The sequence below is a fragment of the Myotis myotis genome, unplaced genomic scaffold (assembly GCF_014108235.1).
Source record: "Myotis myotis isolate mMyoMyo1 unplaced genomic scaffold, mMyoMyo1.p scaffold_m19_p_28, whole genome shotgun sequence".
Lineage (NCBI taxonomy): Eukaryota > Metazoa > Chordata > Mammalia > Chiroptera > Vespertilionidae > Myotis > Myotis myotis.
Window position 1 is genome coordinate 185,411 of NW_023416333.1, and position 26,905 is coordinate 212,315.

Genomic DNA, 26,905 nt, shown 5'->3' on the forward strand with positions numbered 1-26,905 from the left:
GCATTCCTATGATTCCAACGTATATTCCATTTCAATTCAAGACATTGCAATTCCCAATTCGATTGGCGTTTGCAATCACCATCAACAAAGCTCAGGGCCAATCTTTAGAATTGTGCAGTTTAGATCTAGACACGGATTGCTTCTCACATGGAAAATTATGTGTTGCGTGTTCTAGAGTTGGCAAACCAGACAATCTCTATATCTGCACAGACAGTGGAACAACAAAAAATATTGTATACCCACAAGCATTGTGAAATTAAACATATTAGAAACGTGCGCTTTCTGTTTTCTTTCTTTTCCATTTAACCAGACTGAGCCACAGCAATGCATGGCTGGGTACAGCTAGTTTCAAATAAATGCTTATGTTGAGATAGGGCACAGGCCAAGCTGAGTGACCTGCCCACCCCTCCCCCATGCACCAGACCTCTAATCCTGTATAATAAAAAGTAATATGTAAATCGACCAAATTGGGGAAAGACCAGTCACTGTCACATGCACTGAATACCAGGGGGCAGATGCCCAAAGCAGGAGCTACCCTTGGTGATCAGTGCGCTCCCACAGGCAAAGTACCACTCAGCCAGAAGCCGGGCTCATGGCTGAGGAGAACAGTGCAGGTGACAATAGCCTCTCCTGCCTCCCCGGTAGTGCTAAGGATGTCGGTCCCACAAGGCCCCCCCCCCCACAAGTGCAGGAATTTCATGCACTAAGCCTCTAATGTATAAAATTCAATGCACAACTGCTGTTCTCTGGAACATTATCTCAATTTTTTGAAGTTTAGCTTCCTGTCACTTGTGGACAGTTTGGCTCAAATAAACCCACAAAAATTCTTCATAGTTTTGAATGTTTCTTATGTTTACGGGAAGATGTTAAGATATAAGGAATTGGGCAATGTATTTACCCGAGAGTTAAACATCACTAAACATCAGTCAATATACATCTAACAGAAACCTTAAAGGTATGATGTGTGTGGGAAAGATCTTATCCAAAATTGCATCCTTGAAGGGTCCCCATAATATGATTTTGGAAAGCAATATTACAAATGACAGGAGTGAATTGTCAGGAGGAAAGCAGAAAAGGCCTTTTTCTTTGCTGTAACCTTCAATTCGCTATGAAAAGCACCTGATAATTACCCACAGAGATGGCTGACTTCCTTAATTCCAGCTGTCTCTTCTTTAATGGCAAGACAGAGGGGCTGAGAGAGCAGGCTGCCTTTCCCCCTCAGCCCTCCTCACTGAGGTTTTAATGACTCAGGGGAAATTGGAGGCAGGAAGTTTCTGGTTTCAAACCCAATCTGCCCCAGTTTTGAATTCTCTGTAACTTCACTGTAAGAATGTGTTATCGGCTTGCGAAGATCCTGGGAAAGACACCTCCCTGGGACACCTGCAGCTGAAGGGCAGACCAGCCAGTAGCTCTAAGCACAGCCTTTGGGAGCTGGGAAACTTCTGTGTGAATTCCCCTGATTCCCTCCTGTTTGGTCCCACCTCCAGGAGCCAGCAGCAGAGACGTGGTGAGACTTTAGGAAATTGCATTGTATTCTCTCACCACGGCCTGAGACCAGTGTGTTGGTGTCAGCCCTGAAGGGTGACTAGGTTTCCTTTAGGGTAGAAGTGTGCAGGAAAGGGTGAGGGTGCGGTGCAGGCGTTGGTCAAGAGGCGGGGAGGCAGGATTTGGTCAAGGGAGTCCAGGGAGGAGATTTCACCAGTGAGTTAGGGGGAGGGCAGTTCTTATGTTGCCTCTGGGTACATCAGCCCTCAGCGCCCAGCTGTGCAAAAAAGTCTAGGCTACCCACTCCCTCCTGCCCCGCCCTCCCTCCCTCTGTCCCTGCACAGGCCCCGCGGCCAGGCTCGGTCCCGCCCCCATCGCGGAGTCGCTCGCTCTGGCCCCGCCCACCCCGCAGAGAGGCGCATGCGCAGTTCCTTGCAGACGCGGAAGCGGCCGTGGAGGGGAAGGTGGCGGTTCCCCCTGAGGAGGGTGTTTGTCTTTAAAGCTGACGCTCCCCGTCCCCCTCCCCGCAGGGAAGGCTGAGGGCGCTGCCGGCGCTGAAGTCCTTGTTGGGGTCCCCGCCCCGGAGCCCCTCTCAGCGGTGAGTCCGGTCCCGGGAGGCTGCGCGGTGCGGGCGCCACGTTCCTTTGGGAGGAAACGGAGGCCCCGGCCCGGGGTCTCTCCGCCTGTGGCTGTGGCCACCGCCTGCCGCGCGGTTTTCCCGCTGAAAACCGTTCCCGGGGCCGCCGGTCCTCCCCGCGGGGCTGAGAGTCTGGCTCAGGGGGTTCCCGCCCTTTTTGCCCCTCCCCCCGCCCGGCGCTTTCCGCCCAAACAGCCCGGATGGCTCCTGTCCTGGGGGTCTGCACCCCCCTCCTAGGCCCACCCCCATTTAATAAGGGGTCTGCCTGCCCGGGGAGCACAGTGTCCATGAGGGGGGCTCAGGGGAAGGACGCGGTGTCCCCTGAAGAGGCGACCTGCCCGCAGGGAGGGGCTTTGTGGGCGCGGTGACTGCGGGGGGCGGGGGCCCAGGCTGGGGGGTCAGAGAGGGAGTGAGAGACAGACACGAGGGCGGGAGGAAGGGCAGCGAGGGGTCCACAGAGAGGGGCCCATGGGGTGTGTGTGGGGGACTGGACGGCGACGGTAGGAGTGAGGGGGTCACTCGGGAAAGTGGCCTGAGGAGGAAGGAAGTGGAGACACAGGGAGGAGGGGGACCCAGAGAGAGGAAGGGGGGTGAGAGGGAGAGGGTCCTGGTTGTGCTGGGCTGCATATCTGGCGCTTTGGCCAGAGGGTCATGCTGTGTTGTCTGTTCCTAGAGCACACAGATAGGAAGGTACTGACATCAGGCCAGGCCTTGAGATATGGTCTCATGGCCCCTTCCCAGCACATAGGCCTTCTTTCTCAGAAGGCCCGGAAGTCTCATTCCAAATTTGGGAGACAAAGGACAGGAAAAATACAAATAAAGAGAGTTTCCTCCATATTCGGGGCCCCAGAATTTGAAAGACACATTTTTCTCTGGGCCTGCACAGAATTTAATAATAAAATATAACTCCTGTAGTCTGCTCTGCAGTTAAGCCTCTGCTTCGGCAGGGTGCTGTAACTGTAGTCGCTGGCCAGCTCAGTAAATCCTCGCTTGCTGTTTAAGACCTAATTGGAGTCGGTGGTCTTATTCTCGTGAATGTTGGTCCACAACACTGGGGAGCAGAAGTGGGGACCCACAGGAGGAGGCTCTTGAGACAGAGACTCTGGTTCAGAGGAGAAGAGTTGGGGAGCGAGTGCAGGGACAGAAAGGGGGGCTCAGGGATGAGGGAGCAGAGGGAGCAGCACTGACTCAGCAGCTGTGGGAGCGGACAGACTGGAACAGGCAGCAGAGGGGCCACGGGCGTGGGGAGGGGAAGACGCAGACGCAGAAGCAGACGCAGATGTGTGTGGAGATGGAGCCTCAGAGACCAGGAGAAAGAGCCCCTGAAGGGAAGTAGGTTTGAGGAGTTTCATGGTCCAGGTGTAGGATGGACAGACAGAAAAGGGGAGAAAGAGCAGGGGAGGGGGGACACAGGAAAGGACCACAGTGGAGAGAAAGGGAGCAAGAGACAGAGACAGATCCACAGACAGTCAGCTTCCTCCTGCTAGCCCCTCACTGGGGATCAAACCTGCAACCTGACCATTCGCCCTGACTAGGAATCTAGGTCACTGAGTTAGGCTGCTTAGGTGCCTTTTTACATTTAATTTAACAGGTGGATTGTCTCAGTCATACAGATTGAATGAGAATTATAAATCTCCAGCTTATAAGGGCTTGGGAATTTTATAATGATTTGTTTCCAATTGCAACCATTATTCACTCAGAGGGGTGAGACTTATCTGTTGGTCATGGGTCCCTTGTCATTTCCTGGGATGCAACGAGGAAGTGACCTGTGTCTGTCACCATTTGATCCTTTTTTTTCAGGACTATTTAAAGCCTTAGCTTTGTTGCTGTGTGGTGTGTGTGTGTGTGTTCTGTGGATTTACTTTTTCTATGTCTGACTATTTATTATTTGAAAACATCCTGAAATAAATCCTCTGGGTCTTCTCAGATCCCTGAGGAGCTTAAAGAAATCCCCTCAGGTACACTTTCCCCCATAGAGTTAGACAGCTGCTCTGACTGGGGCATCCTTGGTTACTGAGGGCCTCCAGGTGTTTGGAAGGTGAGGACAGGGATAGCAGGAGGGGTGCAGGATGCCTTTGTGAAAGTGGGGAGCAGGCTTTGTTCAGGGGAGATAAGGGGGTGCTCTGTTTGGCTTCCGCCGTCAGGACAGCAGCTCACCTCATTTCTGTAGGAGTTTGTGGGTATCTTTTGGAGGAGAGACACATGAAGACAAAATAAAACACCTCACAGTGTGCTCTCCATGTAGGGGCTCATTGTTCCTGTCTCTGCTGTGACCAAAGACAGGAGAGTTGGCCTTTTCCTCATTTCCAGGTCCTTCTGACTGTGAGTGAGGGGAGCTGATTAACAGGCTGAGCTGACGTCTTTGAAGGCACATTCTGTGACCCTTCAACATAGTGTCACCTGAGAAAACTTCCCCGACCCCGATCAGGACCAGGACCAAGACCAAATGGCTGCTTCTCAGGTAAAGGATGTGTCCTGGGTCACAGGCTGTGTTTCTTTTTCCTCTGTCATCTGGTGATTTATTTCTCTACTGTGATGTTTTTGTCTTTGCAGGTTGGTTTTCTTTCCTTATTTTATTACTTTATTCAACACAGTCAATGTCAGCAGTTTCTATATTTCTCTTTCTTTTTTTGTGTGTTTTTCCTGTCTTTTTAAAATATATTTTTAATTGCTTTCAGAATGGAAAGGAGAGGGAGAGAGAGAGAGAAACATCAATTAGGTTAGAGAATCATGGGTCAGCTGCCTCCTGCATGCACTGAGTATGAAGTTGGAAGGCTGGAGTGTGCCCTGACGAGGAATCGAAGCCTGCCCCCCTGGTTCATAGATCAGCCCTCTACCTCTCAGACACACTGTCTGGGTTATACTCCCTCCATTGTGCCAGAGCCTTGTCTGCATGCATTTTGTCACCCTCCCCAGGTCAGGAAGCATTCCTACCTTTAATCAGTGACTTTCAACTACTCAAAATGTCCCTTTTGTGACAGATCAAACTTGGAAGGCAGCCATGTCTAACATCCCTATTGGGATGGGGTCAGAGGCTGGAAATGTCCCTCTTGTTAGAGGCTGAGGTATCAGTGAAGAAGGCAAATGTAGGTTTTAGTTTCATGTGGCTGCAGCATCAGCTATAGATGAGGGGTAAGAAGCTGCACATCTGACTGCTCAGAATAGCTCAGAAAGTTCTGGAAAAAAGGGCAAATAGAAGAGACTTGCTCATTATTATAGTACGAGAGACTTGGTAGGTAAATGCACTGTTAGCTTACAGAGCATGAGAGGCACAGGTGGATTGGCACTTGCAAAAACTAATGTTTATTTGTAATCATTTCCACATATTTATTTATTGAGGTATTTTTGGCAGTAATGTCACAGCAGTAGTGACCTGACCATCCTTGTGCCTCAGTCACCTGATGCCCATTGTCTCAGTCCATCTGATGGCAGAGGTGCTTCCCTCACTGTAGAGTTAATAGTCTCCCTTTCTCAGGAACAAGGGTGTAGTAGCGAAATTTTTTTTTTTTTTTTTTGTAGTAGCGATTTAATGAAAATTGTGCAAAGACCATCACTTCACATCTGGAAATGTCCCTCTTGTTAGTTTGCGTTTGCTTTGGAAAATGAATGACTTTTATTTCCTACAGATCATTGGCTTTTTCATGGGAGCTTTAAACAATTAGGCCTTGATTCTTTACATTTTCCTTATATACTATACTCACATGAGAGACATACACTACACCAGCGGTTCTCAACCTGTGGGTCGCGACCCCTTTGGGGGTCGAACGACCCTTTCTCGGGTCGCCTAAGACCATCGGAAAACATATATAATTACATACAGTTTTTGTGATTAACCACTATGCTTTAATTATTTTTAATTTGTAACAATGAAAAATACATCCTGCATATCAGGTATTTACATTACAATTCATAACGGTAGCAAAATTACAGTTATGAAGTAATAACAAAAATAATTTTATGGTTGGGGGTCACCACAACATTAGGAACTGTATTAAAGGTTTGCGGCATTTGGAAGGTTGAGAACCAGTGCCCTACACTATCATTTCTTGTATTTTCTAAAAAGTTTTCGCCCTAGCTGGTTTAGCTCAATGGATAGAGCGTCGGCCTGGGAACTGAGGGGTCCCGGGTTTGATTCTGGCGAAGGGCACATGCCTGGGTTGCGGGCTCCATCCCCAGTGGGGGGGGAGGGAGGGGGTGTGCAGGAGGCAGCCAATCAATGATTCTCTCTCATCATTGATGTTTCTCTCTCCTCCTCTCCTTTCCTCTCTAAAATCAATAAAATATATTTTTAAAAAATAATAATAAAATAAATAAATAAAAAGTTTTCAAGAATGACATTATTTTTTTTTATTGCTTAAAATATTACAAAGAGTATTACATATGTCTCCTTTTTTTTCCCCCCCGCCCTTGACAATCCCCCGGCCTCCCCTAACCCCCAGTGTCTTATGTCCATTGGTTATGCTTATATGCATGCATGCAAGTCCTTCGGTTGATCTCTTACCCCCCCCTCCCACCCTCAACCCTCCCCGGCCTTCCCGCTGTAGTTTGACAGTCTGTTCGAGGCAGCTCTGCCTCTGTATCTATTTTTGTTCATAAGTTTATAATGGTCTTTATTATCCATAAATGAGTGAGATCAAGAATGACATTATTGTGCTCGCTTCGGCAGCACATATACTAGTGTTGGAGCGATACAGAGAAGATTAGCATGGCCCCTGCGCAAGGATGACACGCGAATTTGTGAAGCGTTCCATATTTTTTAAAAGAGAAAAAAAAAAAAAAAAAAGAATGACATTATTAATGTATCTTCGGTTTCATTAAATTTCTACAACATAGCTCTCCACTAATGATACATAAAAATTTTGAAAGAAATGTACTAATAAGAAAAATTAGTTCCCCTAGGCTGGTACGATGTTTCTCTCTCTTTCACATTGTTCTTTCTCTCTCCTCTCTCTCTCCTCCCCCTCTATTTCTATCCCTCTCCCTCCCCCTCTTCCTCTCTCCCTCTTCTTTTCCCGCCTCTACCTTCCTGCCTTCCACTCTTAAAAAGTCAATGGAAAATATCTTCTCATGGGAGGATGTACAAGCACACAAAGGAAAACAATAGTCTAACTTGTTTTCTATTTTTATCTTTTCTCCTTATTGTGTTTATAAAATACAAAGGGGATCATACACAAATAGATTCATGAGATTTATGCAGTCACTAAACCATCTTGATTTCATAGTTGTAAAATGTGTCTCTGTACCTAAACTGTTAGCGTTATTTTAGCTGTGTTTTCTTTGTGTTTTTTTCCATGTACCAGTATATTTTTATGGATTTCAGGGAGGAAATGAGAGGTAGAGATAGATAGAACATTAGTGAAGAGAGAGAATCATTGACCGGCTGCCTTCTGTACACCCCACACTGGGGATACTGACTGCAACCTGGTCGTGTTTCTAGACCCGGAATGGAGTGAGTGACCAATCATTGTACCGGTCAGCACGCAACAGAGCCACACCTGCTGGTCCAGGGAGAATAATCTTGTTTTAAGATTACTCAAAATAAATTTCCAAATAGCATTGAGGTTCCTATGAGTCCTATTTCATGAAAACTGGATTCCATTAACAAACCCTTTTAGTTCAAAGTTCTATATGAATTTTTCCTTGTGTTTTCTTTTTCTGTATATTCAGAAGTCTGGCACATGATGGGGAAACATTAGCATCACAAGTAAAAAGTGAGCTTGTTACACATGTGGAAATACAGGGCCCATCTCAGAACTTGGATCAGAGTTTGTATTTTTATAGAAATTCGTTTCCTTGTGGTCTGCTTCACACTTGAGAAGAACTCTGTATACTTCCAACCAGCGTGACATTTCCTGCTGAGAAATATACTTCACTGACCCTGAACGATGTAAATGCAGCCTTCAGAAATTTATAAACCTGTCTCCATGCCTTAATTTTACTTTATTTTCCCGTAAAGGAAAATCTGTACTGTGGATTTGTGGACGCTTGTCATCCTCATGTGTCAGTGTTAGAAAACACATCAGAGAATATTACTGGGGCAAAGTGATCTTACTTTATAGTTCAGGATACCCCCTACGGTCATAACCTCTTCTCCTAACACTGTTTTCATGTTGGGTGACATTATGAACTCTTCTCGTGACCTCTTGTTAACTGTCTTTTCTTTCAGGAACGGTTGTCCTTCATGGATGTGGCCATAGATTTCTCTCAGGAGGAGTGGGAATGCCTGGACCCAGCTCAGCGGAAATTGTACCTGGATGTGATGCTGGAGAACTACAGCAACCTGGTCTCCGTGGGTGAGGATGACTTCCTTCCCGAGTTCCTTCTCAACCCTCAGGACTTTGTTTCCTTTATTATATTAACATCTCTAGGGGCTTTTGCTTTTTGTGTTAGATTCATGCTCTCAAGGAACAAATTGAGCCCCAGCTGGTTGGGCTCAATGGATTGAGGGCCGGCCTGCAGATTGAATGGTCCCTGGTTTGATTCTGGTCAAGGACCAATGCCTGGGTCCAGTCAGGTGCGTGCAGGAAGCAACCAATCAATGATTCTCTCTCATCATTGATATTTCTATCTCTCGTTCCCTCTCCATTTTTCTCTGAAAGCAATAAAAATATATATTTTTTAAAAGAGTAACAAATTGGTGATCCTTGGGAGAGAAAAGCAAAACTTTGTGATATCTGTGAATTAGGAACTCAGAGTTTGCACACTTTACATGTTGTGTACACTAATTAAGGTACTATCAGAAAATGATATTTTAGGAAATCATTTTCTAGAATATTCTAACATTCCACCATGTCTTCTGGCCATAGGACAACCTGGATTGGAAATGGAAAAGCCTTTATCAAAATTCACACTCCATTTTCTTTTATTTTCTAAGATTTTATTGAATTCATGGTAGAAGGAAGAATTAGAGGGAGAGAGAAACTTAAGCTGGGCCTTAGTTGATGTTTTTGTATGTGCCCTGACCAGAGATCAAACCTACAACTTGGTTATATCGGTACAGTCCTCTAAGCAACTGGGCTACCTGTGCAAGCAGATTGGATTCTTTCACTTAGTTCTATTTATCTAGGCTTCTATCATATCTTTTCAAGACTTGATGTATTATTTCTTTACTAGATTCCTGGTGCACGAAATTCATGCACCTGGGGGAGGGTGTTACTCAGCCCAGCCTGCACTCTCTCCAATCTGGGACCCCTTGGGGGTTGTCTGATTGCCAGTTTCGTTCCAATCCCATAGGGATCAGGCCTAAACGGGTACTGCATATCTCTCTCATAATCCAGGACTGCTGGCTCCCAATCACTCGCCTGTCTGCCTGCCTGATTGCCCCTAACTGCTTCTGCCTGCCAGCCAGCCTAATCACTCCCTAACTACTCTCCTGCCAGCCTGATTGATGCCTAACTGCTCCCCTTCTGGCCCGGTCGTCCCCAACTGCCCTCCCCTGCCCGCTCGGTTGATCTCAACTGTCCTCCCTTGACAGCCCGGTCGTCCCCATCTGCTCTCTTCTGATGGCCCGGTTGCCTCTAACTGCCCTCCCCTGATGGCCTGGTCGACCCTGACGGCCTTACCCTGTCGACCTGATCACCCGCAGCTACCCTCCCCTACCAGCCTGGTCACCCCTAACTACCTTCCCTGCCGGACTGGTCGTTCCTAACTGCCCTCCCCTGCAGGCCTGGTTGTTCCTAACAGCCCACCCCTGCTGGCCTGGTCGCCTTTAACTGCCCTCCCCTGTTGGCCTGATCGCCCACAACTGCCCTCCCCTCCCGACCATCTTGTGGATGTGGGCGCCACCATCTTTGAGGGCATGGCACCCAATTAGCTTATTCCCTCCTTATTGGCTGTGGGTGCCATCATGTTTGCGACAGCATGAGGGTCAATTACCACATTCCCTCTTTAGTAGATAGGATAGTAGTGAGTAAGACATCATTGTGCAACCTTCAGTGTATTTATCCATTCATATGTTGACAGACCTCTTCATTGCTTCCAAATTTTGTAAATTATGAATAAAAAGCCTCCTGGTAGGCTTTTGTGTAGATCAGTGATGGTGAAGCTTTTAAGCTCGGCGTGTCAGCATTTTGAAATACCCTAACTTAACTCCGATGCCGTGTCACATATAGAAGTTTTATGATATTTGCAAACATAGTAAAACAAAGATTTATATTTTTTGATATTTATTTTACATATTTAAATGCCATTTAGCAAAGAAAAATCAACCAAAAACATGAGTTTGCGTGTCACTTTTGACACACGTGTCATAGGTTCGCCATCACTGGTGTAGATAAAAGGCTTAACTCTTTGGTTTAATGGTAAGGAGCCCGATTAGTGAATCCCATGGCGAGCGTATAGTTAGTTTTATAAAAACCTCCAGACCGCCAAAACCGGTTTGGCTCAGTGGGTAGAGCGTCGGCCTGCGGACTGAAGGGTCCCAGGTTCGATTCCGGTCAAGGGCATATACCTGGGTTGCGGGCACATCCCCCATGGGGGGCGTGCAGGAGGCAGCTGATCGATGTTTCTCTTTCATCGATGTTTCTAACTCTCTATCTCTCTCCCTTCCTCTCTGTAAAAAATCAATAAAATATATTAAAAAAAAAAAAAAAAACACCTCCAGACCGTCTCCCCAAGGGTCTGTAGCATTTGGCATTTTCAGCAGCAGTGATTGGAGTTCCAGTTGCTCCAAATCACAAAGGCATTTGGTAGGGTCGGTGTTCTAGATTCTGATCTGTTCAATGGTGGTTTAGTGTTGCTTGCCTTTTCTCTTTGTTCCTTCTCATTGTTATAATGTACATTTCCTTTTCAGGTTGTTTTGTCAATGTTGAGTGTGAAGACTTCTTTGTCTATTTTGCACAATTGACCTGTACATGTTGACTTTTTAATTAATATATCATATATATACTACAGGCCTGGTGCACAACATTTGTGCATGGGTAGGGTTCCTAGGCCTGGCCCTCCGGCCTCCTCTTTACCTCGCTCCCTCAGAGCCCCACCACCTCTGCTGGTCTCCTGCCATGTTTCGCACCGCCCCATAGTGGTTAGGGCATGTCATGGCAAGCAATCAAACTCCCGCACTCCAGGTCAAACTCCCAAGCGGACAATATATACTTGTTCTTTGATTTAATGTAGTTTTATATTCAATAATATGAAAGTTATATTTGCAGGTACTGTGTCATTTCTGGAATAAACACATAGTGAGTCACGTCTTGAAGGAGATGAGTTATAAATTTTGTCGCCTTACATGCCAAATCAAATGAAATCTTTTATTTCAAATGCTCAAGCATCATTCAAAAAATAGTCCTTTTTTTCCAGTCTGATATCTTCACTATTGCAAATAGTGGTACAAAGCATATATGGGTGGGTATATCTGTTTTTATTCATGTTCTCTGTATAAATCGCCAGAAATGGAATCGCTGTGTTAACTGGTACTTGTCTGTAAGTATTGGAAAACACTCCATCATGTTTTGTGAGTGGCTCCACTAATCTACATATCACAGCCCTAGCAACCCTTATGCCTGGTCCACCGGTTGCTATGACAACACACTGACCACCAGGGGTCAGACACTTAACGCAGGAACTGCCCCTGGTGGTCAGTGTGCTTCCACAGCCAACTTCCCTAAGCTGACCACCCTCTCTTGATTATGGATGATTGGCATCTTGTTAGGTGTTTGGTGGTATTCCATGGTGTCCATTTTCATTTCTCTGATGCTGAAGGGAGTTGAATGTCATTAAATACCAGTATGTTTATTGTGCATCTTTATGTCCTGTTTAGGAAATGGCCGATCAGGTCCGTTGTCCATATTTCAATCATGTTGTTTGTCCTTTTGGTGGTAAATTGTGTGAGTCCCTTATACAGTGGGGCCTTGACTTACGAGTGTCCCGACTAACGAGTTTTTAGAGATACGAGCCATCTCTCAGCTGATTTTTTGCTTTGAGTTGCGAGCTAAAATTCGGGTTACGAGCCAGCTTCAGATACCCCACCGCTAGTTGGGGTAGCTTCAGATACCCCACCGCTAGTTGGCACAGCGAATGTCACAGTGAACGCCACAACATCAGCCTGATTTGACATACGAGTAATTTGAGTTAAGAGCTCCGTAACGGATAGAATTAAACTCTTAAATCAAGGTCCCACTGGATATTTTGGATCTTTAGCTTTTGAGGATGTAACGTTGCTGGGTTTTTGTGGTGGTTGTTATATTGTGGTTTCTATTGGTATGCCAAACTTACTCTTTTGTAGTCTCATTTCTTTATTTTTTAGCTACTTTGTTATGCCTAGGAAGATATATGCAAACCAGTATTTTTAAGAGTGATGGTAAAGTTCATTGACTATGCCTTCTTCCAGTGTTTTCATGGTTTTAGTTCTGATATTTTAGTTGTTAATGCATGCTGAGTTCATTTTGGTTCATGGCCTATTGAACGGGACCTACTTTTAGTAGGGATAGAGGTAACTTATTTGGTTGGTTTTATATACCATGTTTTGAGAAGTGAATTATATATGCATCTATATATCATTATCTATCTATCTATCTATCTATCTATATATGTATATATATTTTTAGAATGTGGAGTCTGTGATTTCCAATACAGAATTCTGTCACCTCTTAGCAGAGATCATTTTATTTGTTTTCTTTTTTTTTTTTTATCTTTTGTCACTATGGAAGTACTTTAAATATCTTAATGTTATAACAATGTTCCTTAAACCATACTGTCAATTTCATGAAATCTCTGCTGGTTGCCATTTCTACCCATGTACCCACATAAGTTGATATCACAATATCTTTAATGTTTGTCTTATAGAAGAGATTTGAGATTTTATTCCTTTTATGTATTTTTTATTTTTAAAAAATTCATTTTTTATGTTATTTTAGAGAAGAAGGAGATGGGGAGAGAGAGAGAAACATCCATGATAAGAGAAAATCATTAATTGACCGCCTCCTGCACACCCCACACTGGGAAGGAGCCCAGAATACAGGCATGTGCCCTGACCAAGAATCAACCTGTGACCTCCTGGTTCACAGATAGACTCTTAACTACTGAGCCACTCAGGTCGAACAATTACTTTTATTTTCTAAAGTTCCACAAGAGAAATCAAAGTGATACGTGTTTCTGCCGAGACCGGTTTGGCTCAGTGGATAGAGCGTTGGCCGCGGACTGAGGGGTCCCAGGTTCGATTCCGGTCGAGGGCATGTACCTGGGTTGCAGGCACGTCCCCAGTGGGAGATGTGCAGGAGGCAGCTGATCGATGTATCTCTCTCATCGATGTTTCTAACTCTATATCTCTCTCCCTTCCTCTCTGTGAAAAATCAATAAAATATATTAAATAAAAATTATAAAAAAAAAAAAAAGTGATACGTGTTTCTTTAATAGAACACCATAAATTTTATATTTCTGTATATTTTTCCACATACAAGGCATCTTTATTTGTTCATGTTAGTGTTGTGTAGAATCTTTAAATTGCCTCCGGAAGTATATTTCTTACGGATTTGTAATAGGGCAGGTCTAATAATGAGAAGTACTATTTTTTTAAAAAAATATGTTTTATTGATTTTCTACAGAGAAGAAGGGAGAGGGATAGAGAGTCAGAAACATCGATGAGAGAGAAACATCCATCAGCCGCCTCCTGCACGCCCCGCACTGGGGTTGTACCCGCAACCAAGGTACATGCCCTTGACGGGAATCGAACCTGGGACCCTTGAGTCCACAGGCCGACGCTCTATCCACTGATCCAAACCGGTTCTGGCGAGAGGTACTATTAAAGAGAAAGTTTTGGAGCTGAAAGAGTTGTTTCCTCTCCATTGTTTATCATCTGTTTTGTCAGTATTCTTGTTGGGTGGTTTTTGTTCACTTATCAGTTCCATGTTTTCTTTCATGCCCTTTTTTGCTGCAATATATTTCTGCTTAGAGACCCCGAATGATCTTAGAGGAGCTGTCTTTTCCATGAGCAATTATTTTTTATATGTTTTCAGATAGTGTTCTGGGATGCATGATATTTTTATTGTTTCTTATCTGTTCTCATGTTTATATTCATTCTAGTTCGAATTCATGAGCTGCTTGCATTTGTATGTCGCTTTCTCCAATTGTCAGGATCTTAAACGATTAATTTTTTATATTAGCTACCTATTGGTTTTCACTATTCTGTCACTATGGGGTTTCCTTGGTGGTCAATTTGTTAGTATCTTAGGACTTCCTTAAATTCTGTTCACATTTCCACGTGTTTGTTGGCTTCTCTGAATCAAAATGTTAATGAATTAAAATTGTAATGATTTCTGTACAAATTCTTTGATTATTTAATTACTGTGTTTTAAATGTATCTTTATTGATTTCAGAGAGGAAAGGAGAGGGAGAGAGAGATAGAAACATCAGTGAAGAGAGAGAATCATTGATCGGCTGTTTTCTGTACGGTCAGGGATTGAGCCTTAAACCCAGACCTGTGCCCTGATTTGGAACCAAACTGTGACCTCCTAGTTCATAGGTTGAAATTCAACCACTGAGTCACCGCTTCCAGGCAAATTTTTTGATGTTTTGAGTTGGTCACGTCTTTCATTCATGATTCTACTGTATTTTTAATTCAGGTATAAGTTATTTCAATATCCCCCTTTGGTGTGGTATTTATAAAGTACTTTTGCATTATATTTTTATTTTGGTTATATAATATTTTGGTGATTTTTTATAGGTTTCTTTTTTCTCCTTTTTGCCTTTAAGCTTTTCCATTCCTTTTTGAGGTAATTGATATATTTCCATTAATGTAGTGCCAGTTTGACTACATTTATTTTATTTTACTGATGGTATACTTTTCCTGTTTTGTTTTTTTTCATGACGTGATATCTTTTGTTGAGATTCCTAAATGGTAAAGTAGCAGGCTTTTGAACATGCTTTCTATAGGAGGAAACTAATAACCATCTGTGGAACAAATTCTACTTTCGGTCAACACTATTTTCAGGATCTTTATTCTTGGTTTGGTCGTCTCTTTAATTTCCCAGTTGGAAATGTTCTCTGTTTCTTTCTCAGACCCACTGTATCTTTCAGGCTTGATATATATCTTTCAGTATCACATTCTTTGTGGTGCTCAAACAATTTCTCATTGTGTCTTTCTATCGGCCACTGCAAGGCACTCACCGTGTATCGCAATTCTGTTTGCACTCTGTGTCGTGCACAACAGACGCTTGTTATTCAGTATGCTTCAAAACAGGGAGATGATTGAACATGCACTTCCCTCATCTCTGTCTCCTCAGTGAAGAAACTGGGAATTGGGAGTGTTTTTATAATATGGCCATTGTGTGGCAGGGGGTGTGAGCAGTTATGATTGGCAAATGTAAGCAACTCTTTGTCCCTCTTTTTTTTTTTTTTTTTTTGTTGTTGTTACATCACCATCTCCCATTTATTTATTTAAAAAAAAGCTCCGTCATTTTGACGTATGTACATATGTGCTTTATGTTTTTTATTATTTATTGACCACAAATAAATGTCAGGAATTCTTACCTATCTTTTTTTTCCCCTTTATTGATTAAGATATTACAAATGTGTCCTTATTCCCCCATGTCCTCTGATCTCACCCAATCCTGCCCTCATCCTCGCCCCCTGTTGTCCACATCCATCACTTGTGCTTATATGCATGCATACAAGTCCTTTGGTTGATCTCTCCTCCTCACCCCCACCCTCCCCTACCTTCCCTCTGGGTTTTGAGCATCTGATCGATGCTTCTCTGTCTCTACATCTGTTTTTCTTCATTGGTTTATGTTCTTCATTATAATCCACAAATGAGTGAGAGCATGTGATATTTATCTTTCTCTGACTTATTTCACTTAGCATAATGCTCTCCAGCTCCAACCATGCTGTTGCAAATGGTAGGAGTTCCTTCCCTTTTACAGCAGCATAGCATTCCATTGTGTAGAGGTGCCAAAGTTTTTTAATCCATTCATCTGCTGATGGGCATTTAGGCTGATTGTAAATCTTAGCTATTGTAAATTGTGCTGCTATGAAGATAGAGATGCATATATCCTTTTTTTTAAATCAAATCTTTATTATTCAGATTATTACAGTTGTTCCTCCTTTTTCCTCCCATAGTTCCCCTCCACCGGGTTCCCACCCCACCTTCTGCCCTTACCCCCCTCCACTGTCCTCATCCATAGCTGTACGATTTTTGTCCAGTCTCTTCCCACACCCCCCACACCATTTTCCCCCCCAAAAATATTCAGTCCACTCCTTTCTATGCCCCTGATTCTATTATATTCACCAGTTTATTCTGTTCATCAGATTATTTACTTGATTTTTAGATTCACTTGTTGATAGATGTGTATTTGTTGTTCATAATTTATATCTTTACCTTTTTCTTCTTCTTCATTTTCTTAAAGGATATCTTTCAGCATTTCATATAATCCTGGTTTTGTGGTGATGAACTCCTTTAGCTTTTTCTTATCTGTGAAGCTCTTTATCTGACCTTCAATTCTGAATGATAGCTTTGCTGGGTAAAGTCATCTTGGTTGTAGGTTCTTGGTATTCATCACTTTGAATATTTCTTGCCACTCTCTTCGAGTCTGCATAGTTTCTGTTGAGAAATCAGCTGACAGTCCTATGGGTATTCCCTTGTAGGTAACTGACTGTATTTCTCTTTCTGCTTTTAAGATTCTCTCTTTGTCTTTTGCTCTTGGCATTTTAATAATGATGTGTGTTGGTGTGGTCCTCTTTGGATTCCTTTTGCTTGGGGTTCTCTGCGCTTCCTGGACTAGTAAGTCTATTTCTTTCACCAGGTAGGGGAAGTTTTCTGTCATTATTTCTTCAAATGGGTTTTCAATATCTTGCTGTCTCTCTTCTTCTGGCACCCCCATAATTTGAATGTTGGTACGCTTGAAGTTGTCCCAGAGGCTCCTTACACTATCTTCATATTTTCGGATTCATTTTTCTTTTTGTTTATTCGGTTGGGCGTTTTTTGCTTCTTCATATTTCATATCCTTGACTTATTTCTTGTGATCCTCTAGTCTGTTGTTGGAACTCTCTATAATATTGTTTGTTTTAGTCAGTGTATGTTTAATTGCTAGTTGGTCCTTTTTCATAACCTCGAGGGTCTCACTATTCTTGAGGGTCTCACTAAATTTATCGGCGTTTTCTAGAAAATTCTTGAAAAACCTTAAAAGTGTGGTTTTGTACTCTATATCCAGTAGTTTTCTTTCCTGCATTTCTGTCATTTGTAAACTGTTTCTTTGTCTCCGCATTTTTTATGCTTCCCTCTGTTGATAGAGTGGCTTTCTGTGCTAGGTGTCCTCTAGGGCCCAGTGGCTCAGCCTCCCCAATTACCTGAGGTGGACACTCTTGGTGCACCCCTTTGTGGGCTTTGTGCACAGTCTTGTTGTAGTTAAGCCTTGATTGTTGTAGGTATCACTGGGAGGAATTAACCTCCAGGCCTATTGGCTGTGAGAATCAGCTGTGTCTGCAGTGGGAGAACTTCTGAGCTGCAGACACCCTTCTGGGGCAAGACTTGCTTCAATGGGTCTTTGGTGCTCACCTAGTCTACCCCCTGAGTGTGTTCTTTATGAATCTGCGGAGTTGTAATCTGGATGGTCTCACTCTGACCACTGGGTATACTGGCTCTTGGATCTCTAAGGAGGTGCTAATTTATCCTCTGCCTGAGGCTACCCAGCAGGAGCTTTGGAGAGATCTTCAGATTCCTCTTCTTTGTTTGGGGTTTGGAGGTTCCCAGATGAGGCCCAGCTCTGATACAATGCAAGCTGCTGTGGGGCCTTGGGCCTTCTTTTGGAAGTTCTGGGTCTCTCTGACCTAGCTGAAGTTTTTTAGGGAATTTTCAGATTGCCAAGGGCCAGGCCTTTCATATGCAAAAGCCTCTGCACACAGTTTGGGTGGGGTGGGGTCTCAGGGGATTAACAAGGAAAAGGAAGCAGCTATGGCTGCTCCTCAGTCCTACCCTAAAAGGCCCTGTGTCTCAGTGTCCCAGTAATCGCTACAAGTACCTCTGAAAGAAAGCAGCCCTCGAGTTCCAACCGATGCCAGACAGTCCAGTTTCTCCTTGTATGATTCTGGGTCCCCAGAGACTTGCCCAGAAATGGAGTTCAGAGCAGATGGGAGCTTGAGACTCCCTCCCAATTGAAAAAAACAACTGTGTCCTCAGTTGCCAGCCCGTTCCGCGCGCTTCTGTACCTCTGCACTTTACTTCCGCACCTCCTCTTAGTATCAGTGTGCTTTTCTCTTTCCTTCTAGTTGTAGAATTTCCACTCAGCCAGCCTTCCTGTGGTTCTGGATGATGTCCATATTGTCTTTTAGTTGTATTTTTGAAGTGGCTGTATGAGGCAACAATTTCCGGTGTTTACCTATGCCACCATCTTTGTTTCTCTTCTTTGTCCCTCTTTGAGGTGAGTTTTCCTCATTGCACCTATCTAGAGCTTTCCTTGAACCCTTCACTACCTCTTGGAGTACTCAGAGATGTCATTTGGCCTATAGTTGCTGGTAACTTCAAAGTGCACTCACCTGATTGTGAAAACCGAACATTTGTTTTCTTTCAGCTATGTCATCTGAAGATGCCCAGGCCTTTATGCCCAAGACCAGAATACAAGATTTATTCTCCGAAATGATACTGGTAAGATATAAAATGTGTTGCTTTGATAATGTACACTTAATGATAGTCTCAGAATTTGAGGAAGAGTATGATGAGAACAGAGGTTATTAGTATAAACAGAACTAATCGGGAACAGTTCTCATAGTAAAATTGTTGTTACCTAAAGAGGTGAAGTGTATTATGCATTTGGGAAACCTTCCTCTTTAAAGTGAGTTACACTGGCAGATCAGTGTGTTTCTGCATGTGAAGGTTGAAAACAACTTTTAATGTTATGCATTCTTGGAAAGGAAATCTGGATAAAGTAGGAGTTCGCATGTTGTGTAGTGTAAATAATCATTTGAATTTTGTAAGATGTAGGGTGGGATTAAACTTTCATGCAATAATTTCTAAAATGTAGAGATTTACAATATACCTATAAAATTTAAATATGCGCAATTGGGCAATCATTGTTCTTGTTGTTATAACTGGAGGCCTGGTGCACAAATTTGTGCACCAGTGGTGTCCCTCAGCCTGGCCTGCAGAATTCTGCTGAAACTGGCTCTCGACATCCCTTGAGGGATCCCGTATTGCAAGAGGGTGCAGGTCAGACCAAGGACCCCACCGGTGCACCATTGGGGCTGGGGATGGATGCGGGAAGTTGGTGAGCCGTAGAGGTACCATGGGAGGGCTCCAGGGTGTGTCCGGCCTATCTGGTTTAGTCCCGATCTCCCGGATACCAGCAACAAGCTAACCTACTGGTCTGAGCGTCTGCCCCCTGGAGGTCAGTGCTTCTCTTAGTGAGCGGTTGAGCGGCCTTACCATATTATTCTTTGATTAGTTGAATGGATGACCAGAGGACCGGACACTTAGCATATTAGGCTTTTATTATATAGGATTATTATCACTTTTAAATATATTTTTATTGAATTCAGAGAGGAAAGGGGAGAGATGGAAACGTCAGTAATGACAGGGAATCATTGATTGGCTACCTCCTACATGCCCCCTACTGAGGATGGAGCCCGCAACTTGAGCATGTGCCCTTGACTAGAATCAAACCCAGGTCCCTTCAGTCAGCTTGCCAAAGGTCTATTTACTGAGCCAAACCAGCTAGTGCCTTTATTATATTTTTTATTCAAAATATATTTTTTTTGGATTCAAAGAGGCAGGGAGATGAAGAGAGATAGGCAAATATCCTTGATGAGAGAGAATCATTGACTGGCTGCCTCCTGCATTCCTCACACTGGGGACTGATTCCGAACTTGAGGCTTGTGCCCTGATGGGGAATGGAACCGACGTTCTGGCTCAAACTTTAAGGCTCAACTATCAAATCTTGCTGGTTCGGCAATTTGGCAATCTTTTTTTGGTTGTTCTTATGTAGTTTATTGATTTTTTTTACAGAGAGGAATGGAGAGGGATAGAAAGTTACAAACATTGATGAGAGGTTAACATTCGTCTGCTGCCTCCTGCACACCCCCTACTGAGGGTGTGCCTGAAACCAAGGTACATGCCCTTCACTGGAATCCAGCCTGGGACCCTTCAGTCCGCAGGCCAACACTCTATCCACTGAGCCAAACAGGTTAGGGCTAGCAGTCTTTTAAACAAGGATTCATTCTTCCTCTGACAATTATTGTTTTATATTTAAATTTGTCTATATATATATATTTTTTAATATATTTTATTGATTTTTTACAGAGAGGAAGGGAGAGGGATAGTTAGAAACATCGATGAGCAAGAAACATCGATCAGCTGCCTCCTGCACGCCCCCCACTGGGAATGTGCCCGCAGCCAAAGCACATGCCCTTGACCGGAATCGAACCCGGAACCCTTGAGTCCGCAGGCCGACGCTCTATCCACTGAGCCAAACCGGTCAGGGCTTGTCTATATTTTTAATAAATTAGGAGAGCTTTTGTTACACAACTATCTTAGTTTAATGAGTATCACAAAATGGTTTTTATGGAACAAGTGTACATGTTTAATGAAATAACTGTCAGTAAAGGTTTTTCCATCTCCCATTACTACCAGAGTACACATAATGGAGACAGAAGTTATCAGTGGAATGAAAATTGGGAAGAATTTAAGCAAGAGTCATATTGTAGTCATCGGAGAAGCGAGCTTGCAAAGGAGCATTATAAAAGTGGAAGAGTCTGTAACCCAAGGTGCAATCACAAAATATGTGAGGTTATTCCTATTGTGGAGAAGACACACAAAGGAATTCAATGTGTCTTGTCTTTTCAGCATTCTCCAAATTACACTGAACAAGAGAATGTTCATCCTGGGGAGAAAGCTTACAAATGGAATCCTTGTGGTATAATATCCAGTGAAATATTCAAGACAAATAAAGTGAAAAAAATTCATAGTGGAAAAAAATCTAACAAATGTAAAGATTCTGGTAAAACATCTAATTGGCCTTCAGTTTGTATGCTAAATCAGAAAATTCAAACTGGACTGACGCCTTACAAATGTAAAGTATGTGGCAAAGCCTTTAAATGTCATTCATCTCTTGTCGTACATAAGGGAAGAATTCATACTATTGCAACATGTTATAAACTCAGGGAAAATGGAAAAGGCTTTAGTCAGTCCTCAGGACATACTCCACATCATAGAAATCACATGGGTGAAAAGTTTTATAAATGTTCAGAATGTGACAAAGCCTTTAGCTGGCCCTCAACTCTTAGTATTCACCAGAGAATTCACACTAGAGAGAAACCTTATAAATACAGAGAATGTGGCACATCCTCTATCAACTATGCAAATCTTACTTATCATCAAAGTGTTCATACTGAAGATAGGCCTTATAAATGTAGAGACTGTGGTAAAGGATTCCTTCACGCTTCAAACCTGCGTCAACATCGGAAAGTTCACAATGGAGAGAAACACTACAAATGTAGAAAATGTGGGAAAGTCTTTAGAGAGTTCTCACACCTTACTACGCACCAGAGAGTTCATACTGGAGAGAAGTCCCATAAATGTGGAGAATGTGGCAAAGCCTTTAGATGGTTCACAAAACTTAGGAGGCATCAGCGAGGTCATACAGGAGAGAAACCTTATAAATGTAGAGAATGTGGCAAAGCCTTTAGCCTTTCCTCCTCTCGTAATACACATCAGAGAGTTCATACAGGAGAGAAACCTTATAAATGTAGAGAATGTGGCAAAGCCTTTAGCGATTCCTCCTCTTTTTATAGACATAAGAGAGTTCATACAGGAGAGAAACCTTATAAATGTAGAGAATGTGGCAAAGCCTTTAGTCAGTCCTCCTCTCTTTGTAGACATGAGACAGTTCATACAGGAGAGAGACCTTATAAATGTAGAGAATGTGGCAAAGCCTTTAGTCGGTCCTGCTCACTTTATATACATGAGACAGTTCATACAGGAGAGAAACCTTATAAATGTAGAGAATGTGGCAAAGCCTTTAGTCAGTCCGCCTCTCTTTGTAGACATGAGGCAGTTCATACAGGAAAGAAACCTTATAAATGTAGAGAATGTGGCAAAGCCTTTACCACTTCCTCATACCTTACTTCACATCAGAGAGTTCATACTGGAGAAAAGCTCAATAAATGTGGAGAATGTGGCAAAGCCTTTAGTCGGTCCTCACATCTTACTAGGCATCAGCGAGGTCATACTGCGGAGAAACCTTATAAATGTAGAGAATGTGGCAAAGCCTTTAGTCAGTCCTCGCATCTTACTAGGCATCAGCGAGGTCATACTGCGGAGAAGCCTTATAAATGTAGAGAATGTGGCAAAGCCTTCACCAGTTCCTCATACCTTACTTCACATCAGAGCGTTCACACAGGAGAGAAGCCATATAAATGTAGAGAATGTGGCAAAGCCTTTACCAGTTCCTCATACCTTACAACACATCAGAGCATTCACACAGGAGAGAAGCCATATAAATGTAGAGAATGTGGCAAAGCCTTTACCAGGTCCTCATCCCTTACTTATCATCAGAGAGTTCATACTGGAGAGAAGCCTTATAAATGTACAGAATGTGGTAAATCCTTTGTCAGCTCCTCAGCGCTTGCTAAGCATCAGAGAGTACATACTGGAGTGAAGCCGTATAAATGTAGAGTATGTGGCAAAGCTTTTAGTGATTTCTCCTCTCTTAATAGACATCAGAGAGTTCATACAGGAGAGAAACCTTACAAATGTAGAGAATGTGGCAAAGCCTTCACCAGTTCCTCATCACTTACTTCACATCAGAGCTTTCACACAGGAGAGAAGCCATATAAATGTAGAGAATGTGGCAAGTCCTTTGGCTGCTCCTTACACCTTACTAGACATGAGAGAATTCATTCTGGAGAGACGCCATATAAATGTAAAGAATGTGGCAAAGCCTTTACCACATCCTCATCCCTTATTTATCATCAGACAGTTCATACTGGAGAGAAGCCTTATAAATGTACAGAATGTGGCAAATCCTTTACCAGGTCCTCATCTCTTACTTGTCATCAGAGAGTTCATACTGGAGAGAAGCCTTATAAATGTACAGAATGTGGCAAATCCTTTGTCAGCTCCTCAGCACTTACTAAGCATCAGAGAATACATACTGGAGTGAAGTCTTACATATGTGTGTAGTATCATAAGTCCTTGAGGAGCAGTGAGAATTTACTCAAGATCACAGAATTCATGCTGGAAAGAAGCTTTATGAATATGAAAAATGTAAAAAAGCTTTTAAAAGCCATTCAGATATGACTTTATCTTAGAGACTTCCTAACAGACACTGTATAAATGCAGAGAATGGACTGTAGCCTTTACTCACAGCTCAAAATTTACTGAACATTAGAGATTTTATAGTAGAGCAGCAGTTCTCAACCTGTGGGTTGTGACCCCTTTGAAGGTCGAACAACCCTTTCACAGGGGTTGCCTAAGACCATTGGAAAACACAGATATAATTACACATTGTTTTTGTGATTAATCACTATGCTTTAATTATGCTCAATTTGTAACAATGAAAATACATCCGCCGAAACCGGTTTGGCTCAGTGGATAGAGCGTCGGCCTGCGGACTGAAAGGTCCCGGGTTCGATTCCGGTCAAGGGCATGTACCTGGGTTGCGGGCACATCCCCAGTGGGAGATGTGCAGGAGGCAGCTGATCGATGTTTCTCTCTCATCGATGTTTCTAACTTTCTATCTCTTTCCCTTCCTCTCTGTGAAAAATCAATAAAATATATTTAAAAAAAAGAAAAAAGAAAATACATCCTGCATATCAGATATTTACATTACGATTCCTAACAGCAAAATTACAGTTATGAAGTAGCAACAAAAATAGTGCTTGGGGTTACCACAACATGAGGAACTGTATTAAAGGGTCATGGCACTAGGAAAGTTGAGAACCACTGTAGTAGAGGTAAGCGTTAAACTGTAGAAAATGTGAGAAAGCCTTTAACCTGTGTTCAGACTTAACATTTTACAAAGCATTTTAAAGAGAAACAGCAAAAATATAAAGTTATCATCCAAAGATTTAACCATGCTTTATCATTGAGAATGGTAAGGTGTTACAAATTCTGAGGGATATATCAAAGTGTATATCCTCATTTATATGTCATAGAACCTGTGATAATTATTACTGGATCGAAACCCAGCAGATATAAAGAATGTGACAAAGCTTACTCAGTATGCAAACCTTACCCGACATCAGAATTCATACTGTAGAGAAACAATACAAATGGAAACATTGTCCTAAAGGCTTTAATCGGTATCCGTAGCTTATTTCTCAGATTAGAATTTATTCTAGAGGGAAACCTTAAAAGTGAAGAATGTGGGAAATCGTGTAGTTGGACCTACAGCCCCAGTCTTATCAGGCTTTGTAATTGGGCAGAAATTCTACGTTTTTCATATAGGAGGAAGGACTTTTAAAACGTACAGTTTTCAAATCTCCAAGGAATTTATGCCTTAAATTGGCTTTAAAGATGTAAAAACTTAATCCAAGTATTTGATTGATGATGAGTTTAAAGTGTCACGGAATTCACACTAGATCAGTAGCCAAAATGCCTTTCAGGTGTTGCCCTAAATCAGTACGCGCAGTGTACTCCAAACTTTAAATGTTGTTAGGTAATGTTTGTATACTTGAATATATCAAAAGAATTCATGTTTATGTGTACAACTACTTAGAGTGTAATTTCATTTATATTGAAATAATTCGAAGTCTTTTGAAAAGGAAATAATAATGTGATTCTACTCCCATATCACTTGCTACTGCTGCTTTATTCCTGGTGAATGTGTGAAATCATGGGGTTGATAGTTTCTGCCTTAAAGATCTGTGCTGTTGTCTACTCTAATAAAAGAAAAACATGCAGCCCTAGCCGGTTTCCGCTCAGTGGATAGAGCGTCACCCTGCGGACTCAAAGGTCCCGGGTTTGATTCCGGTCAAGGGCCTGTACCTTGGTTGCAGGCACATCCCCAGTAGGATGTGTGCAGGAGGCTGTCGATCGACGTTTTTCTCTCCTCGATGTTTCTAACTCTCTATCCCTCTCCCTTTCTCTCTGTAAAAAATCAATAAAATATATATATGGAAAAAGAGAAAAACATGCAAATTGACCGCACCTTCGCTATGCCTTAAGCCATGCCTACCAGCCAATCAGAGCAACTATATGCAAATTAACCCAACCAAGATGGCGGCTGGCAGCCACGGAGCTGGAGCAAGCAGGTGGCTTGGTTGCTGCAGTGATGGAGAAAGCCAAGCTTCCCGCCTGCCGCGGCCTGCTCTGTGCTCCACTCAAATCAACAGTTTCAATTATAGAAGGTAAATAAACCCCAGATACCTGCTTTCAGCTGGCTGTGGCCACAGAGCTGGAGTGAGCAGGAGGCTTGGTTTGCCCTGGTGATGGAGGAAGCCGAGCTTCCCTCCCACCTGCGCTGGCCAACTCTGAGCTCCTCTCAAGGATACAAAGTTTCAATTATACAGGGAAAATAAATCCCAGAAGAAAAAAGAAAAAAAGAAGAGGGTGGGAGCTTTTGTTGCCAGGGGAGCCTGTCCAGCCTTAAAATGGACCTCAGCCCCTCACCCAGACTGGCCAGGCCCCCCAGTGGGGACCCTCCACCATAATGGGGTGTGGCAAGCCTGAAAACAGCCATCAGCCCCTCACCCAGGCTGGCCAAACCTCCATGGAGTGAGGGTTCCCACTTCGGGGGGGCTTGACCAGCCTGCAAACAGCCATGAGCCCCTTACCCAGGCTGGCCAGGCACCCTAGTAGGGACCCCCACCCTGATCCAGGACACCCTTCAGGGCAAACCAGCAGGCCCTCACCCATGCACCAGGCCTCTATCATTTATAATAGAAGGGTAATATGCATACTGACCCTAACAGCAGAACGACTGGGAATGACTTGTCACTATGACACACACTGACCACCAGGGGGCAGACGCTCAATGCAGGAGCTGCCCCCTGGTGGTCAGGGCACTCCCACAGGGGGAGCTCTGCTCAGCGACAAGCCACGCTGATGGCTGTCAGTTCAGCAGTGGTGGTGGGAGCCTCTGCCGCCTCAGCTGTGCTAAGGATGTCTGACTGCATCTTAGGCCTGCTCCCCGCTGGCAAGTAGACATCTCTGGAGGGATTCCGGGATGCCAGAGGTATGTCTGATTGCCAGCTTAAGCTCAGTTCCCCGGGAGTGGGCCTAAGCCAGCAGGTGGTCATCTCCCAAGGGTGTCCCACACTGCAAGAGGGCACAGGCTGGGCTGAGGGACACCCCCCACCCCCCGCCAAGTGAACAAATTTTTGTGCACCAGGCCTCTAGCGAAATAATAAGAGGTGTGTAGTGCAAAAACAGTATTTAAGGCAATTTAATTCAGGTGTTGGACACATTTGTTTTAGTAATGCATTTTATCACAATTTTCTTTAAAAGGTTTATTTTTAAGCAATGCTGTTGTCCTAACTGATCACTTGTCTTAGTCATCCAAGTCTCATATCCCAGGTCAAGTCCCTCTGAAAGATTCTAGAACTCAGCTATGTTGAGTCTTGGTCTCTGTGGGGATTAAGGAAGGGAGCAGGAAAGGCTGGCTGCTGGTGTGAATATGAAATTGCCCATCTACCCAGGGAGAGTTGTGGTTTCACTTTCTAGTTCTTCATCCTCACACAGACCATTGCAACTTTTTATTTAATGAAAGTGCTTACATGAATTTCAATTTTAGTCATGTTCCTGTGTTCAAGCCCCTCCCCACCTCCAGTCCCTCACTGAGATCCCAGTTCCTGCAGAGTTGCTTCAGCCTCACTACCAACATCAGCCTGCATGGCTGGGGGATGGAGGGGCAATTAGCTCTT

The 26,905-nt window shown here is 43.5% G+C and overlaps 1 protein-coding gene and 1 non-coding gene across 3 annotated transcripts; both read left to right on the forward strand.

The window, feature by feature from the left end:
* The first annotated feature begins 1,906 nt into the window (after positions 1-1,906).
* LOC118649168 (zinc finger protein 11-like) lies at positions 1,907-23,565 on the forward strand. Of its 2 annotated transcripts, XM_036295977.1 has the most exons (6): positions 1,907-2,083; positions 4,433-4,583; positions 8,289-8,415; positions 18,619-18,692; positions 20,673-20,806; positions 20,886-21,027. In XM_036295977.1, exons 2-6 carry the CDS (start codon positions 4,569-4,571, stop codon positions 20,959-20,961), a joined length of 426 nt encoding a protein of 141 aa, XP_036151870.1. In that variant the 5' UTR covers positions 1,907-2,083; positions 4,433-4,568; the 3' UTR covers positions 20,962-21,027. The 2 variants fall into 2 exon arrangements, with proteins under 2 accessions (XP_036151870.1, XP_036151869.1); XM_036295976.1 differs by having other exon boundaries at positions 20,673-23,565.
* LOC118649308 lies at positions 6,773-6,879 on the forward strand. The gene has a single exon (XR_004965590.1). It is a non-coding gene; the product is annotated as a U6 spliceosomal RNA (small nuclear RNA).
* Positions 23,566-26,905: the final 3,340 nt, after the last annotated feature.

Bases quoted from the DNA above. Each gene is read 5' to 3' on its own strand.
- LOC118649168 (XM_036295976.1), top strand. The intron at 8,416-18,618 runs GTGAGGATGACT...GTTTTCTTTCAG, and splicing joins CAGCAACCTGGTCTCCGTGG to CTATGTCATCTGAAGATGCC. The intron at 18,693-20,672 runs GTAAGATATAAA...CATTACTACCAG, and splicing joins TATTCTCCGAAATGATACTG to AGTACACATAATGGAGACAG.